This window comes from Bacillus rossius, chromosome 2, assembly GCF_032445375.1.
Source record: "Bacillus rossius redtenbacheri isolate Brsri chromosome 2, Brsri_v3, whole genome shotgun sequence".
Lineage (NCBI taxonomy): Eukaryota > Metazoa > Arthropoda > Insecta > Phasmatodea > Bacillidae > Bacillus > Bacillus rossius.
Genome location: NC_086331.1, coordinates 127,300,801 through 127,320,587, shown reverse-complemented (window position 1 = coordinate 127,320,587; position 19,787 = coordinate 127,300,801). Strand labels below are relative to the sequence as shown.

Here is a 19,787-nt window from a genome sequence, read left to right as displayed (position 1 = left end):
ATGCGAATTTTTTGCCAGTAAAATAAAATCTAGAAAACATTTAGAATTTTTTGCGAGAAATACTTGGCGTTAAAAAATAAAATTCTAAACCTTTTTGAGAAGGTTTGGTTATATTATGGAACAGTTGGTCCTTAGATACTTTAATCAGTAAAATTATTTTAAAAAATGACAAAAAATAAAATATAATTTTAATCGTTTAAGAAGTAAGGTGAAATTAACAATTTCATTAAAACATATCAATTTGTTCAAATTCATCAAAATGTTTTAAAGTATTTTTTAGTTTAAAATTGACAATATATGCAAATATTGGAAACTATTAAATAACGTTTGCAATAAGTTTAAGTAAGTTTATAAATATTTACATTAAATTCTTATTTAAAATTAAAGATTGAAACATTACGAAATATCATATCTCTATAAAGGTGGTTGAAGTAATCGAATATAATAAGTTAACACAGTCATTTAAATGTAAAATAATCTCTATACGTTTCTGTACTACGTGCTTTAGAAACTACCGCTGTTTTTAAAGTTTATGGATTAAGAAATTGTCAGGTATTTTCAAATAATATCCTATTGAATACATCTCTATTTAAAAACACCAACATTGATTAAAATAGTATATTTTAGTATTTCTAATGCGTATTTTCTTACGATAGTTAAAAGTTTTTTATGAATATTTTAGTTTAACTATACGGTACACAGAATAAATAACAATTTTTTTTTCTTATTGACCCTTTTAGTAATACAAATGTTTGTAGTTGTTGCTGATTACATAATTTAGAATGTTGATAGACTGTCAGTGATTGTAAACAAAGTTTTATCAGAAATACAATTTGTTAGAATACTTAAAAGCGTGCTAACAAACAAATGTCAATGTACAATTTTAAATAATCTTTTCATATATTACATTATGGTTACACAAAATAAAAATTGTAAAATCATTTTTCACATAAATTTTTGTTGCGAAGCATGTTTTTTTAAAATCGTATTGAGATATATAATTTAAACCCTAAGAAAAGTGTCATAGTTTTTTAATAAATTTTTCGTCAGTAAGCCAAATAATAAACTTGAAATTTTGCAGTGAATTATTGTCATGAACTGTTTTATTCCTTCTCTAAATAGCATAAAATTGACTTCATAAAGTTGATTACCTACAATCTATTTACTTTTATAAAAGTAAAAATGTATGATCGATGGAAAATTGTGAAAAGGAACGGGTTTTTATTATTTCTCATGCTTTATTTCTTGTTCACTATAAATATATATTAACACTTCTCTTTAACACATATAAGTTTTGTAAAAAAATAAAATATAAAAGGACACAATTTAATGGAACACTCCAAAAAATATTATTTGGTTTTAACATGATAAAATTAATTCAGGATTATTTTTCCTGCTTGTACAATCTGAATTTTCAAATATCGAAAGTCACAGAAATTGTTTTCAATAGCTGGAGACCTGTCTTAAAATTTAAGACTGATATAACCAGATAAATAAATTTTTGATTAATCTAGAGTGAAAACAGTAGCGTTCGTAAGTCATTTACTAAACGTTCAGTATTTTCCACTAAGGCCTTGTTCCTCCCGTAGAGCGGATTGGCCGGACGCTAGCATCGCCCACGCCAGAGCGAGATCTCCGATCAGGTACCTACGCACAGACGTAATTCTGGGGAAGGCAAGGGGTGGCCGTTACCACCCCAGAATTGCCCAACCCAGTATTTAGCAACCCCATTTTGAAGTAGAAATATAAATAAAATTACAAACAATTGTAAAACAAAATTTTGCAAGCACCTCACTTTTTTTATTCATTACTAATCAAGCCTTATTGAGTAAATGATAATATCTACTTTACAAATGGTTTGTCAATTAACGTAATTAACATTGAATCTTTCAGGGTGAATAGAGAATGTTAGCAATTATATTTGTGGTTTGTGGTGAAAGAAAGGCTAAAAAAGCTTTTAAAAAAACTGACAATCGAATGCTGGTTTTTCAAAACCCCTTACACGTGGGGGCTGACCCCCAGCACGCCTTGGCACCCCAGGTTAGAAATCTGAAACTACGGCTCTGGGTACCGGTGCACTGCAACTTGTCTCGTACTTGACAGTTTTTAAAGTTGGTACCAATGGTTCACGCCATGGCCCCCACATTCGATTACGGGCCCTGCACCCAGGATAGAGACGCCCCTCCCCCCTTATTTCACAGTCACGTGCCACATTATAATTGCATGGTTATTTCTTACCTACACTCTTTTTAGAATGTTATCTAACCTGAAAATACAAGGTATAATTATGGTTACTATTTTGTAAGTCCAAATTAAGCTTTTTTATAAAATTATTTTACTTTAAAATAACCACAACAAGTATAAATATTTATTTCACACACTAAGATAAAAATGAAAATAGTTACAGAAAAATTAAATTAGCTGTAGGTGTGTAAAATTTTTAAAATTTCATTGGATAAAAAAGATTATTTTTTTTTTTAATTTAAAAGAAATTGTAATAGTTAAACATTTAAAACTAAACCGGGCTGAGCCCTGGACCCAAGGGTCCACACAGCCCCACCCTTGTGGGGGCCATGGTTCACGCATCCTTCTGCCGACCGTGTTTCTGAACAGATTATTCCGACCTTACGGCCGGCGTTCTCGCGTTCCCCTCACACATATGCGCCCTAATAGGGTAGGGTGGGAGTAGCATTCCAGTTCTCTTAATTAGACATTCCAGAGCTTTTAGTAAACAGAACTGTGAGGGATCGCTCCCTATTGTTGATCGGGAGGGTATTAGATCAGAGGCTGGGGCCACCAACCCAGCCTCAGCCCCTCTACCACACTAGGCTGGGTCGTTACCACAACGCCGAAATACCTTAACGCCGAATGACAAAATGGACCACAACGCCGAAATACCATAATGCCAAATGTCAAAATTGCCCACAACGCCGACAGCTAGAAAACTGCTGTGTACCACAATGCCGAAATAACAACTGAATGAATTTGTGTGTGTTTCTTAAATGTACCTTAACGCCGAAATACCACAATCAAACCTAACCTTACCTAACCTAACCTAGCGTAATATAACCTAGCCTATCCTAGCCTAGCCTAACCTAACCTAACCTAGCCTAACCTAGTCTAACCTAACCTAGTCTAACCTAACCTAGTCTAACCTAACCTAACATTTGTGGCAGTCCTGCAATGACATTTTTCGGCATTAGTGTATTTCGGAGTTGTGGTAATTCGGCGTTGTGGTACACAGCAGTTTTCTAGCTGTCGGCGTTGTGGTCAATTTGGCATTTCGGCGTTGTGGTATTTCGGCGTTGTGGTGCGTCCCCCACTCAGTTAATCAGACAGTTGGCTGTGTCCTGAGCCCTGAGACTTCATCAGCACTGCTGGCGCCTTCCCCGACCTCCCACAACTCGAAATGACCGCCCGTGTCCGCGAGCAACCATCACGTGTCGCCTCGCAAGTGGCGGTCGGGAAGCGGTTACCACTGGCGCAGCTGTTGGTAACTGTGCAGGTTGAGACAAGCGCGGTCCCCAGGCACACTGCGGTACTCACTCGAGGAGCCGAGGAAGCCTGGAAGCGTCTGGGCGGACTGGCGGGCGGTTGGCACCACTGCCGGAGCGCGCTCTGGGCCGAGTGTCAGGTGGTTGGCAACACTGTCCGGAGCGCGTCTGGGCAGACTAGCGGGTGGTTGGCAGCACTGCCAGAGCGCGTCTGGGCCGAGTGTCAGGCGGTTGGCAACACTGCCGGAGCGCGTCTGGGCGGAGCGGCGGGCGGTTGGCAGCACTGCCGGAGCGCGTCTGGGCCGAATGTCAGGCGGTTGGCATCACTGTCCGGAGCGCGTCTGGGCAGACTAGCGGGTGGTTGGCAACACTGCCGGAGCGCGTCTGGGCAGACTAGTGGGCGGTTGGCAACACTGCCGGAGCGCGTCTGGGCCGAATGTCAGGCGGTTGGCAACACTGTCCGGAGCGCGTCTGGGCAGACTAGCGGGTGGTTGGCAGCACTGCCAGAGCGCGTCTGGGCCGAGTGTCAGGCGGTTGGCAACACTGCCGGAGCGCGTCTGGGCGGAGCGGCGGGCGGTTGGCAGCACTGCCGGAGCGCGTCTGGGCCGAATGTCAGGCGGTTGGCATCACTGTCCGGAGCGCGTCTGGGCAGACTAGCGGGCGGTTGGCAACACTGCCGGAGCGCGTCTGGGCGGAGCGACGGGCGGTTGGCAGCACTGCCGGAGCACGTCTGGGCAGACGGCGTCGCTACGCCCTGGACGCCGCCGCACACCCTTGTACTATTTTAAGTGACAGGTTACGGCCGACCAGCCATTCATAAAATCCTGCTAGTTTAAACAATTACGTGTTTACAGTTTACACGCCTCAGCTTCGCAGTTCTGCTCCGCCTGATGAGGCGGAAACAGAAACTCAAGTAACGCAATGAGTCACCTATGAAAAAAACAACCGTATCTTTGAACCTTGTTATAAAGTCAGATTCTTAATTAACCCTTGAAATTAGGTGACTTAACCGTTCAATATGAAAACTTTACTCGTAAAATCGTTTAAAATTAAATTTACGAAGTAAAATTTCATTCAGTCTAACGTGTAGTTTATAAAAATTAAAAAAATAAAAGGACTTTAATTTTTAAAAATTAAAATTAGATTATTAAATATTTAGCATTTTACCAAGCTCTTTAAAAAATTTTGTTCTTTTTTTTTTAAATACCTACTTAATTTTCTCTATGCTAATTCAATCTGCTAAGTCACTAAAATATTACATGCAACGATTTATTTAATTTATTTTGCTGATGTTTATATTTAAAAAGTCTTAATTAACACATGACCACAAAAAAAAACATTATATTTGTATAGAAATCACAAGTTTAGCTGTAGCCCTTAGCGAACACTTTTGTGAGGGAAAAAACAAATTTAATCAAAAGATCATTAAAAATTATAATTCATTAAGTAGGAGAGTGGGGTTGATCTGAATACCTTGTACGTACACGGTAAAATTATTTTTGATTGCAAAATGCTGTAGGGAAATATTATGTGACTTAAGACCTAAGGTGATTGTTTATGGAACTACACGCATTAAATATTAGAGACTATTAAATTTATTAAGATAATTAACAATTATATCTTATTCAAACAAGTACAAATTTTTATCATATTGTTACCGGATGTTGAAAAATTTAAAATTAAATATAAAATTAATAATAAATAAATAAAATTAGCCAACGAACTGTTGGCTAAGTGATCAGTGCTTCTAAGTGGTGATCTAAGTCTTCCGGCCGGGTTCGGGGAATCTTACCTAGCAGAAGAATTCCTTCCCTGTTACATGACGAGGCGTCTTGTTCCGTCCTTCCACCATGCTTACTGCACAATCACTCATCACTCAGCCTAGTCAGCTCGCGATAATGGTTGGAGATCCAAGCCAGCCGTGGTACATACTGGGTGCGCGAGTTACAGAATTACTCTACCTGATCTGCTGGCGATGACAACCACGCCTGCTGCGTGGTACTAATGACCCCTGCTGCGTGGTGCTAACCACTCCTGCTGCGTGGTGCTAACCACTCCTGCTGCGTGGTGCTAACCACTCCTGCTGCGTGGTGCTACAGCTCTTTGTCCGGCTGTGCCGCGCTGTTTCCTGCAAGTCCGCGCGTCAAGTTGCGAAACGGCTACACTGTGTGGGCATGCCACATCAACGTGCTTCACAAAAAGCTGGTATATCTTTTTTCCCTCGCCGTACCCGGTGCCAACAATACATTGTCACTAAACTTTTTCAACCATGAGCATCCACGCGCATGCAAAGTCATCTCTGCCTTGGCCTCAGTTCACATCTATCAGCTTGTCAGCATCCCTTTCTCAATCACCTTTCGGCACAGGAAACATAAATGCTCATGAAGTAGCTTGGCTTCTGGGAAACTGCTCCCTGAAGATGGCGACTGCAATGTCGACCGAAACGTCGGTGAATTATCCGCCAAGGACACGGCTACAACCCGGAATCCAAGCTACTTCAGACAATGGCCGTGAAAGCCTGCGCACATTATAAATGCTCATACTGGAGGAACGCCATATCCAGTCTGTTTGCAAGATCTACTTCTGGATATACTTCCACCTGTCTCTTTGGCCGGGCTTAACCACGCTGCGATTCGCTGATTTAACAGCACTTGTCTTTCGGGCGGGTATAGTAAAAAAATTCATCACGTTCTTTATATCTAGTCGCGTGGTGTTAGAATGGTACCCCAAGAATGCCTTTCCACGAAGCAGTTTCGATGGTACCTCCCGCATAGTCCTGTTCCAACGGTACTACCCCTCGGGTAGCTACAGTTTAGAGTAATACTGTATACAATTAGATCCCAGACTTCGCCTCCAAATTTGCGTGCTTCAACTCTGAGTTTCGGCCTTCATTGTGCCACTCTTACAGTGCCTACTTCTGCTGATCGAGAGTATTGGTTTGGTTCCCGTGATTTTACACGCCACGAAACTATTTCTTCGCTACTCTCTAGCTGCGGCTAGGCAAACAAATCAAACTATGTATTTATTTATCTTCAACTAAAGTATCAAGTAAGTGTTTAAATAATAATGAAAAATAAACAATTAAATAATTTTTGAAAAGTTAACCCTCTGTCATAGAAATTTTAACTTAAAAAGTGTAGCAGAGTAGATAAACAAATTAAAATCGTTTCTCCGGGCCATGATGGTAGTTTTTATTAAAAATAATAACAAAATATGCATGAAGTCTGTAAAACAATTGTTTAAGAGAATTTAAATAAAAAAATTTTTAAATTGCTTACCTCCAGCCAAGTGAGAATAAAAGTAATTAAACCAACCGCACCCGCCAATATCATTGACTGTTAATACTAATAAGTTTTTCAGTGTATGTAGTAGTAAAAGCTAATAATTTTCACTGGAGGTAAGTCGTTTCAGTCTCCAAACTGCAGAATCACTCAGCCTAGTCTGATCGAGACGATAGCTGGGGTTCCAAGCCAACCCTAGTGTTGTGCCTTTACTTCATACTGCAGAAGGAATATTGCAGAATCACTCCACCTTGTCTGTTCCATACAATGTCTAGGGATTCAGCCCAACCATTGGGTGTCCTTTCAGGGCCATAAAGCAAAATCACTCAGCCTATTCTGCTCGAGACGATAGCTGGGGTTCCAAGCCAACCCTAGTGTCATGCCTTTACTTTATACTGCAGAAGGAATATTGCAGAATCACTCCACCTTGTCTGCTCGATACAATGTCTAGGGATTCAGCCCAACCATTGGGTGTCCTTTCAGGGCCATAAAGCAGAATCACTCAGCCTATTCTGCTCGGGATGATGATTGGTAATCCATGCCAAACACTGGTTGTCCTTTCAATGCTATACTGCAGCATCACTCTATATAGTCTTCTCACGACGATGGCTGGGAAACCTATCCGGCCTTTGGAACTTTTATATGAAGGGACAGGAAAAATTCGCGGATTCAATGACCTCTAGAATAGCCTCCATTATCCTCTGCACTTCTCAAGTAAACACGCGTGTTCATTGGTTACTAAATTGTGAGTCGTCTCCACTGGGTAGCTTGTGATTCGACGCTTCTTTGTTCGATAGTATCTCATTGGCCCAGAGAGCTCCAGTTAAACCGCGAGCCAATAGCAGAACCAGCAGAATTATACACATGTTTGAATTTCAGCCTATCACGAAATGAATCCGCGAATTTTTCCGGTCTCTTTTTATATGGTCTTCAATACTTTGTTCATGTTGAATGTAAGTTATATTGGCGTACTCTCGGGTGAATGGTTTTCCGAGTGTTCAGCGTCAACGAAAAAGTTCGCTTTTGTTTTTCCCCGATAGATGTGTAAATTAGGCATTTCTTTACTTAAAAAAAAATTCAAGAAAGTGGAGACAAAATTTCTTACATAGATGTGTGAAAAGTTATTGTAGGTAGATAATAAAATGTGTTTAGTTAAAATCAATCACATTTGTTGGTTTTTATATATTCAAATATATAAAGAAACAGGGCGGGAGGAGAGATGCACTGGTAAAATGCTGGACTCACAGTCGGACGCCCTGGATTCGAATACTGATCGAGGAATACTGATTAAAATTTTTCATGGTTTCCTGAAATAACTTTTGACAAATTATTGGACGTTTCCTAATAGTGGTAGCCGGTAGGTAAATAGCGACCTGTGGTGTAAAGTATGTATGAACTGAGGATGGGGTTGGCAGGGATGTTTTCAATTATATTAGACAGGGGGTTCGGTCTTTTTTTTTTTTTTTTAAGAAAAGTTTTGGCTTTGATTGTGCAAAAGTGGCCATTTAACCTCATTCATGCTCAGAAATGTAACATATTATAATAAGAATACTTCTTAAATTTTATTTTTTAAAAGCACATCAAATGCAGGCTGGGAACTTAAACCATGACCTATAAAAATAAAAAACCCAGTCTTCCTTACTCGAAGACCAGAACATCGCTTGGATTTTACGAAATCTATGAAACGTATTTAACTTGTAATAGTGGACCCGCTACAGATTATTTATATCCCAGGTTATTACTTTTATTTGAATTGTTAATTCACTATGTTATAATATTCTTCTTGTTATTAGTATTATTCTGAGTCCATTAAGATATAAAACATCTCTTTAAAATTTATTACTCTATGCAGAAAGGCCAACGACAAAAATGCTTCGCAAATAAGTGAATTACTAAGTAGGTATCATTTGTGTGTGAAAGATTGATGATATAGAAAATCATTTATTTTATGAAAGATAGTGCATTCTAGTTTCATGCTCACCAAGTTATACCCACAAGGATACTTGAGATGATTACATAACAGTTAAGAGTTTTATTGGCATGTACTGATTATTTAATTTTCATGAATATGTAATTGTCATATTTTCTTTAACACTAGATGAAACTGCATATTTATGTTTCAAATATAATTTTTAATGTTGGTAATAATAACTTTTTATTCTGGCTATATATCTTAGTTTGAAATCAATGTTAGTCTGATTCATAATATTATTTGCACTCCTGTTAACAATTGTAATTTATGTACAATTCGTGACAGTATTCCCGAATGCCAAGGGAGTATTGAAAATGTCTTAAGAATATCTCGAGAAAACAATATCGACATTTTTGAGATCGAAATCGTAACAAAATATAACTGGCAAATGTTTCCGAAAACCTTTACTGCATATAGCATAACCATAGCAGATAAGTTAATGTTAGCGACGATGACCGCATGTTTTCCTATTCCTTTTAAAAGAAAATACTGTCGAGATCATGTGCCTACGTAATCATGAATAAATACAGAAACAGGACAAATTTGAATCTTGGAAAACATAAACTGTTACTAAAACCTCAAAAACTGTAGTACATGCTAATATTTTGAACGATACAAGATGCCCACAAAGCTATATAAAACATTTCCCTGATCTTTCCCTGATTTCACATTACCAAAATTTCAAATTTCCCTGAGAATTGTTTTTAATATTCATATTTTGTGATTATCTAAAAGAAATAAAGAAAATTCAGCATACACCGTGCCCAAAGGTGACCTAGTATCATACAACCAAAATGAGAATTCAGATTCTTACATACGCCATTTTATAGTGTGTATGACTATGCACTGGATCACCATCTGAAAAAAAAAAATTGTTTCACAGTATGTGCGATGGCAGATTGAACAGGACATTCCTCCCGTCAAATTACTAACACTGGGGGATTTCAATGACTTTTCAAGGATTTTAAGAAAATTAGCCGACTTTCCTTGATCAATTCCAACTACCCTGACTTTCCAGGTTGTGGATAGCATTCCATTAGAATGTTTTAAATTTCTAACTTAAAACCATCCTGCCAAAAACAGGTCTCGTTTTTTTCTCCAGTTTGTGAATGAATAATACCAATAATGAACCACGTGCCACCGACGATCACACAAAAATCACTCCTCACGCAGTGTCAACCCGTTTCAGTAAAAGCTATGTAGGATCCACGCAGCATGTTCTAAACATATCCTCCTGCAGGGCCACTGCGAGGATTATTTGTTTTAACACAGCCACGTGGGAAACGCCGGGTTTGCCTGTTGACGGGTGTGTGTGTGGGGGGGGGGGGGGGTGGTTCTGAGATTTGAGCGCATCTGCCCGGACACTGCAGCGCCGCGCGGCGTGTCTGCATGTGCAAGGGAAGATAGCTCGCCGCAAGCCGTATCTGCATGTGCAAGGGAAGATAGCTCGCCGCGAGCCGTATCTGCATGTGCAAGGGAAGATAGCTCGCCGCGCGGCGTGTCTGCATGTGCAAGGGAAGATAGCTCGCCGCGAGCCGTATCTGCATGTGCAAGGGAAGATAGCTCGCCGCGAGCCGTATCTGCATGTGCAAGGGAAGATAGCTCGCCGCGCGGCGTGTCTGCATGTGCAAGGGAAGATAGCTCGCCGCGAGCCGTATCTGCATGTGCAAGGGAAGATAGCTCGCCGCGAGCCGTCGAGGGCGTATGTCCCGGTACAGTCGTTATCGGTGTTTACGTTCCACGCGGTTAAACCTGCCGGCTTTTTGAGTGCCTGAATTTCACAAAATTGAATAAATATAGGAGGCATAGTTTTTTTATTCAACGTTCGATGGGCTATAAAAAAATAAAAATTTAGATAACATAAAAAATTTACTACCATACGTTCAGCAGGGTCTTAATTATGTTTATACATAATCGCCAAAACGATCGAGGCATTTGTCATATCGTTACACAAACTTCAAGATGTCTTCTTCGAAGAAGTTAGCTGCCAGTGAAGAGAGATACAGGGCCAGCGCCTGTGTCTCCCTCTCCCTCACGACACCGCTGTGAGGCGGGTGGACTAATCGCGCTCCGCGCTGGCTCCCGCGTCTAGAAGTATCGCAAGAGATGCGGATAGTGGGGCAGAATGCGCCGTACTATTAGTCCACCCGCCTCACAGCGGCGTCGTGAGGAGGAGGGGTATCCAGGCGCTGGCCCTGTATCTCTCTTCACTGGCAGCTAACTTCTTCGAAGAAGACATCGAGAAGCTTGTGTCACTATATGACAAATGCCTCAATCGTTTTGGCGATTATGTATAAACATAATTAAGACCCTGCTGAACGTTTGGTAGTAAAATGTTTATGTTATTTAATTTTTTCTTTTTTTTATAGCCCATCGGAGGTTTAAACAAACAGCCCTTGTATATGTTGCATACTTTTAGCAAAATTAGCTGTCAAAGTTGCATGTCAAACATTTTTGTGCAGTACGGTTAAGGAGAATAAAATCTTCTTCTATACTATAATAAAACTGTAGAACCGTCGTGTCTGTACATTGAAAATATTTGCCAAAAACTCATTGCGGGTGATGTAGGGAGTGTAACAGAAAACAATAAGACTTTTTTTTTTAAATATTTTGTTTGTCTGTTTGTCTGAACACGCTAATCTCCAAAACTAATATAATTTTAATGGCGTTTTCACAGGTATTTACATTTAAAATGCAATTTGCCAAGTGGAACGTATCTCAACGGAAGACTAAAAAATGCTGCACGAGTTTTCTCCAATGGTCCCAAGAATGGTATAAAGTTGTAACCTAACTTCATTATTTTTATTGTAAATAATACGAAAGTATGAAAGATGGTAAGTGGCTGGAGTATGTTTAATTGCACATAGATCTACAAACAACACGAATTTTTTCTCACTGTCGCAAAATTATTTTATTAAAACAATTATATTTTTGTGAAGTGTTACTTAAACCAATATTTGTATAGTTCAAATTTTGTGTTTATTCATATAAATATCATAACTTTATACCATAGTGAAATGCGCATCTAAATAACGAGCTTGTTCTAATGTTTTTTAATATTAAACTACTTACATCTACATTATCATTTATTCTTTACATTGTTTCCTTGTTACCGTGTCTCATATGTTTGTTTTTTTTAACAGAGCCTGGCTCAACCAAGTAATTTATTTTCATGAAAGCACCTTATTTTAATTTTTTTTTATTTGACATACCATTGCTAAGAGTGATTAACATTTTTCTTTTTACGTTAACCTTAATTTTAGGTACTATAAGGGAGTTCACTCAACTTGACCCACCGTCCTTCAAAGGTAAGTCCAGACACGACTTTAGGAGAAGGTTGGGGCATTACAGAATATTAAATTTATATACATAGGTGTATATATATCAATGAGATGACTAACGCTGCCATTCAAAATTATGGTGTGATCAAAACTTGCTTGCAGGCGTGTACAGGTACTTTGAATTATTAAAAAAAAAAAAATAATTGTTTGTTGTCTTCTTTCCAATGCATTTATTCGGAACACAAGTAAAAGGGAATCATGTTTGTCACAACTTGCAGGCGTGTCACAGAGCGAAGGACGGCCTACGAGCCGCCCGCCTGCTCGCCGGAGGGAGAGTTGACGGCGATGAACGAGCACCGGTTGAGCTTCTCGGCGCCCAGGCTCTGGAACAGTCGGTGCGACGGCTCGTTGCCGTCCACGATGTGCAGGCAGATGTGCTTCCCCAGCTGGCGCAGCGCGCGGCACTGGCAGCGCAGCAGCTGGCGCGCGAGGCCCAGCCGGCGGTGGCTGGGCGCAGTGGCGAGCAGCCCCACTCCGTAGTCTGCGTCCAGCACCCACGCCACCAGCTGCGAGTCGCGCCTCGCGAACACGCCCACGTTGCAGCTGCTCGCGCGCAGCAGGTGCTCGATGAACACCTGCGACGTGTCGGAGCGGTGCGGCCAGCTGTCGTTGATGAGGCGAGCGTGCGACACGTCCAGGGGCGCCACGTACACATCCGGCGAGAGCCTGCGGGCGGGCGAGTAAGCACACTAGCCTCGTGGCCAGAGCTCGGGCGCCACGTACACGTCCGGCGAGAGCCTGCGGGCGGGCGAGTAAGCACACTAGCCTCGTGGCCAGAGCTCGGGCGCCACGTACACGTCCGGCGAGAGCCTGCGGGCGGGCGAGTAAGCACACTAGCCTCGTGGCCAGAGCTCGGGCGCCACGTACACATCCGGCGAGAGCCTGCGGGCGGGCGAGTAAGCACACTAGCCTCGTGGCCAGAGCTCGGGCGCCACGTACACGTCCGGCGAGAGCCTGCGGGCGGGCGAGTAAGCACACTAGCCTCGTGACCTGAGCTCGGGCGCCACGTACACGTCCGGCGAGAGCCTGCGGGCGGGCGAGTAAGCACACTAGCCTCGTGGCCAGAGCTCGGGCGCCACGTACACGTCCGGCGACAGCCTGCGGGCGGGCGAGTAAGCACACTAGCCTCGTGGCCAGAGCTCGGGCGCCACGTACACGTCCGGCGAGAGCCTGCGGGCGGGCGAGTAAGCACACTAGCCTCGTGGCCAGAGCTCGGGCGCCACGTACACGTCCGGCGACAGCCTGCGGGCGGGCGAGTAAGCACACTAGCCTCGTGGCCAGAGCTCGGGCGCCACGTACACGTCCGGCGAGAGCCTGCGGGCGGGCGAGTAAGCACACTAGCCTCGTGGCCAGAGCTCGGGCGCCACGTACACGTCCGGCGAGAGCCTGCGGGCGGGCGAGTAAGCACACTAGCCTCGTGGCCAGAGCTCGGGCGCCACGTACACGTCCGGCGACAGCCTGCGGGCGGGCGAGTAAGCACACTAGCCTCGTGGCCAGAGCTCGGGCGCCACGTACACGTCCGGCGAGAGCCTGCGGGCGGGCGAGTGAGTACACTAGCCCATGGCACCCACATTCGATTACGGGCCCTGGACCCAGGATCGGAGACCCCATTTTACTTTCACGTGTTACATTAGAAATGCATGGTTATTTCTTACCTACACTCTTTTTAGAATGTTATTTAACCTGAAAATACAGGGTATAATAATGGTTACTATTGTATAAGTCCAAACTAAGCTTTATTTATAAATTATACTATATATTTTTCTAGTTTGTAAAAATTATAATGGTGAAACATTAAAAAATGAACAGGGCTGAGTCCGGGCTCTGGACCCAGGGGTCATCCCAGCTCCATCCTTGTGGGGGCCTTGTACTTGCCTCGTAACCAGAGCTCGCGTTGCTGGATTAGACTGTTTAACACGCGGAAAGCAAGCAAATGTCAAATTCCTACTCCGTGGAAGGAATTTAGTCGGGGGGAAAAAGTATGGGAAGTCTAAGATGTACATCAAGTTCGGTCCCTGCCAAACACGCCCGAATATTCACTTTCGGCCAACCTCGGGATTTGTTTATATAAATTTATATTTCTCTGTTTATTTTAATGTAGCTATACTAACCTAACTAACCGTCCATAGTGTTTTAAAGTGTTTTAATGTAGATAACCTAACCGACCACTTTTAGTATTTGAATTCATTTTTCCTGCGCAAAAATAAAACAAATCCCGAGGTTGGCCGAAGGTGAATATTCGGGCGTGTTCGGGCAGGGACAGAGCTTGATGTACATCTCAGGCTTCTCAAAAAGTACAGCACAGACCAACACAGTGGGCTGCCAACGAAGAGGCAGTTACATCAAGAAACTACATTATTTGAACTGTTCTTGCACTGGGGGAGAGTGATTTAAAATAAATTCCTTGGACATACCCAACGTCCAAAAAAAATCTTAAATCAGAATAAAAAAAAAACCTTGGGTAAAGCAGCGACAGACAAGACAAGCCCAACAATGTTGGTGTCCGAGTATTTGATTGTTTATCTACTTCGTCCGTTATTAAGATTTTTATATGACAATAAATGGCGTGTGCCTATAAAACTGTTCTAAATAATTACAGATATTTTTATGAAACGCATAAGTATACGAATTCATTCCACCTTTGAATACTTCGAAAATTTTAGCGGCCTTCCATATTTTTAAAATCACTAGTGTTTAGGTATGCAAAATATGAATTTTTAGGACTTTGTTTTACCTCAAAAAATAGTTAAATGTAATATCAAACATAATCAATGATTTATCTTAGCACATATAGGCCTATACAGGTTATTATTTTCACTAAGCCATGCCGGGTCTACAAAGAAAAAAACGCGGAATGAGAGGAAAATGCTGAATTAAAGTCTTAAGTATCTCGTGTAAATATAACTAACTGAAATGATTAAAAATGAAAATAAATTAAAGTGAAGAATACAAAAATGCGCACTCTTCTACATAAAACAACCACGCATGTGGAATAAATCGGAAAATCAACTTTTTTAGTAAATAAATAAGAACATTTAAATGACGAGATTTTCTTGGAAGTAATATTTAGAAATGTAAAAGTATCAAAATCTTTGCTATTCAATAGGTATTTACATGTGTAAAAAATAATATACAGAAACAAAAAAAAGCATTTGGCTACTTGTGTAGTGTAACATATTTGCAAACGGCTCTCACTTTACATTTTTCGTGCAAAATGAATATTCGCGACCTTTTCTTATGAGTTGCATAAGATCTGTGACGTTCTAATCCTCAACACTCCACTCCACTTCTGCTTTACCAATTGCGGTTACGGAAAATTTATTTCGGGAGGGGATTAAAACAAACAGTTATTAGGTAATAAGGTATTCACGAATTTTACGTCATTAGCAACTGGTTTGGACCGTTGTACTTTCATTCCCAACATGCACCACTGCCCATTGTGGTTTGTGATTACAAGGATTGCAGCAGATTCTTTGCATCACCCAAAATAACATACAACCTTCCCCGAGATCTCGACTATTTATTTCATAGCTAAATGGGAAAGTATGTACCTCGTACCCTCCTAAATCACTCCCTTGCGCCCACAAATGACTTGACCCGATACCAAAGATGGTAAAGGATATGTACTTGTCACTAGCACTTTCAATTAATTCGCTACAGCAGCAAATGCTTGCTCGAAACTGCTTGGTTATTACTTCTTTCATTTGATTCTGTTGTCAAGGAGACCAGTAGGCCTATATCGTAATTATTTTACTCAACACACATTGGCAAGAACGGAAAAGATCCTTTATCGATTTCTGTTGTTATCGTTAAGCTAACGAGCCACAACAAAACGCTGTGACGTTAATATTTTCAAAGAAGTGACTTCAGACCAGGAGCTAAGAAATAGTCTATGGGTACTGCAATAAGGTATAAATATATTAGTTGAAACTTACTCAGGGTGCATATTTGATGCTTGCTCGTCAGTAATCCAGTACGTAGTATTTTTCACTTGAATAATGTTCGTGACATTTTTGCTTCGAATCACTTCCAAAACTGAATCAGAAAATCTTTCATGAACACACAAAAACAGTAGGTTCTGCGATTTCCATTCTATTCTTTCGGTTTCCTGCAAACATTTTAAAATTTCTTCGCTGCTTTCTTCGCAGGAATATATTGCTATGCGAAAAGATACAAACTGGAAAAAAAAATTATATATAGACACACACAAACAATTTAAAGTAACAAAGATTAGATTGTTCCACCACCAACAAAATAGAGACATATTTGTATGAAATAAATGGAATAAAATAATAAATTGCACTAAAAGGGAATGACAGGGCAAATAATACGAGGTATATGACTACTCTAGAGACATTTCGTAGCTGCAAAAACTCTTTGTGACATTGTTCGGCACTGTTCCAGTCATTATACGGTCATCGCGCACCATATTTACTGCCACTTTTAAACTCTGTCATTTCTTTGAGGTAAAAGTCATACAAATAAAGAGGCTATATGTATAAAGTTTTCAGATATAAAAGTAAGTTTAAAAAGTAGCAGGATGAGTCCAATATAGTTATTATTTTATTTAAATAAAGGAGATATACATACCTGGGCAATGCAGACAACAGTACCATTCTTCCAAGTTCCATTTGGAGTCAAAATGTAGGCATCTAATTCAGGATCTTTTCTCTTCCACTCAACGAACGTTTTTATGGTGTGGGATATCTGAAAACATGTTATTATAAAATATTTTTTGTGAGATAGCTGAGGTGCTTTGGGAGGGGGGGGGGGAGGGGGGAGGGGGTGCATCGTGTCCACGCGCAACAGAAGTGAAACTTCTTGATTGTTAGGCATAGATAAAAATTAATTATTAGTTTTTTTTATTGAATAAGAGATAATAATTAAGAATAGTAAGGATGCGGGTATAATCTCACAAGAGTATATATGTATATATAATAGTAAGGAGGCGGGTATGATCATAAATGTAAAAAATTATTAAAAGTTATTGTTTTCAAAAATATTTTACAAAGAATTCGTTATTTAATTTGACAAAAACATTAATCAATTTAGTTGATTAGTTTATAATTGTTTATGAATCATTATCCTCAGAAATATCAGTGTCTATTATAGTGACAATTGGCTTATGATTGCTAAAATACGACACAAACGTTTGGTATTTTATATGTTCTATATTTGTAGAAAATATAGTATCAATTGTTGTACACAAACAGGTAGTTGGGGTATTAAGTTAATTGCACGAATCAATAACCCTTTTCCACACGAATAAATAAATTTTAGATTCTTTAAATTAAATTAAATAAATATCGTAGCGTCCATCATTAGCCGCTACGAAAACTGAGGAGTAGACCAACACAAGCAGCATCGCTGCTGCGTCATTTCCACCTCTCCCCTGCCGTCTCCCCTTCCGGCCGCTACAACCAGCATACAGCATGCTCCGCTACGATATGGTAGGACACGATCACATCACTAGGATATAAGTAGAATACAGTAGCATAATACACCATCAGTAGGACACGATCGACAGGATGCGGTAGGACACGATCACATTAGTAGGATATGATAAGTAGAATACAGTAGCATAATACCCCATCAGTAGGACACGATCGACAGGATGCGGTAGGACACGATCACATTAGTAGGATATGATAAGTAGAATACAGTAGCATAATACCCCATCAGTAGGACACGATCGACAGGATGCGGTAGGACACGATCACATTAGTAGGATATGATAAGTAGAATACAGTAGCATAATACCCCATCAGTAGGACACGATCGACAGGATGCGGTAGGACACGATCACATTACTAGGATATGATAAGTAGAATACAGTAGCATAATACCCCATCAGTAGGACACGATCGACAGGATGCGGTAGGACACGATCACATTAGTAGGATATGATAAGTAGAATACAGTAGCATAATACCCCATCAGTAGGACACGATCGACAGGATGCGGTAGGACACGATCACATTAGTAGGATATGATAAGTAGAATACAGTAGCATAATACCCCATCAGTAGGACACGATCGACAGGATGCGGTAGGACACGATCACATTAGTAGGATATGATAAGTAGAATACAGTAGCATAATACCCCATCAGTAGGACACGATCGACAGGATGCGGTAGGACACTATCACATTAGTAGGATATGATAAGTAGAATACAGTAGCATAATACCCCATCAGTAGGACACGATCGACAGGATTCGGTAGGACACGATCACATTAGTAGGATATGATAAGTAGAATACAATAGCATAATACACCATCAGTAGGAAACGATCGACAGGATTCGGTAGGACACGATCACATTAGTAGGATATGATAAGTAGAATACAGTAGCATAATACCCCATCAGTAGGACACGATCGACAGGATGCGGTAGGACACGATCACATTAGTAGGATATGATAAGTAGAATACAGTAGCATAATACCCCATCAGTAGGACACGATCGACAGGATGCGGTAGGACACGATCACATTAGTAGGATATGATAAGTAGAATACAGTAGCATAATACACCATCAGTAGGACACGATCGACAGGATTCGGTAGGACACGATCACATTAGTAGGATATGATAAGTAGAATACAGTAGCATAATACCCCATCAGTAGGACACGATCGACAGGATGCGGTAGGACACGATCACATTAGTAGGATATGATAAGTAGAATACAGTAGCATAATACACCATCAGTAGGACACGATCGACAGGATGCGGTAGGACACGATCACATTAGTAGGATATGATAAGTAGAATACAGTAGCATAATACCCCATCAGTAGGACACGATCGACAGGATGCGGTAGGACACTATCACATTAGTAGGATATGATAAGTAGAATACAGTAGCATAATACCCCATCAGTAGGACACGATCGACAGGATGCGGTAGGACACGATCACATTACTAGGATATGATAAGTAGAATACAGTAGCATAATACCCCATCAGTAGGACACGATCGACAGGATGCGGTAGGACACGATCACATTAGTAGGATATGATAAGTAGAATACAGTAGCATAATACCCCATCAGTAGGACACGATCGACAGGATGCGGTAGGACACGATCACATTAGTAGGATATGATAAGTAGAATACAGTAGCATAATACCCCATCAGTAGGACACGATCGACAGGATGCGGTAGGACACTATCACATTAGTAGGATATGATAAGTAGAATACAGTAGCATAATACCCCATCAGTAGGACACGATCGACAGGATGCGGTAGGACACTATCACATTAGTAGGATATGATAAGTAGAATACAGTAGCATAATACCCCATCAGTAGGACACGATCGACAGGATGCGGTAGGACACGATCACATTAGTAGGATATGATAAGTAGAATACAGTAGCATAATACCCCATCAGTAGGACACGATCGACAGGATGCGGTAGGACACGATCACATTAGTAGGACATGATAAGTAGAATACAGTAGCATAATACCTCATCAGTAGGACACGATCGACAGGATGCGGTAGGACACTATCAATTAGTAGGATATGATAAGTAGAATACAGTAGCATAATACACCATCAGTAGGACACGATCGACAGGATTCGGTAGGACACGATCACATTAGTAGGATATGATAAGTAGAATACAGTAGCTTAATACCCCATCAGTAGGACACGATCGACAGGATGCGGTAGGACACGATCACAT

At 40.8% G+C, this 19,787-nt stretch overlaps 1 protein-coding gene across 6 annotated transcripts in view; it reads right to left on the bottom strand.

The window, feature by feature from the left end:
- The window catches only part of LOC134529800 (galanin receptor type 2-like), a 66,266-nt gene that overhangs the window by 39,517 nt on the left and 6,962 nt on the right, over positions 1-19,787 (bottom strand). For 2 of the 6 annotated variants that reach the window (XM_063364252.1, XM_063364253.1), the window contains exon 2: positions 16,679-16,795. Coding sequence is in view for 1 of the 6 variants with exons in the window: in XM_063364254.1 (XP_063220324.1) it covers positions 12,331-12,754; positions 16,024-16,034 (435 nt within the window). In the remaining 5 variants the exon portion in view is untranslated. The other 4 variants (XM_063364254.1, XR_010074709.1, XR_010074710.1 and 1 more) reach the window with 4 other exon arrangements.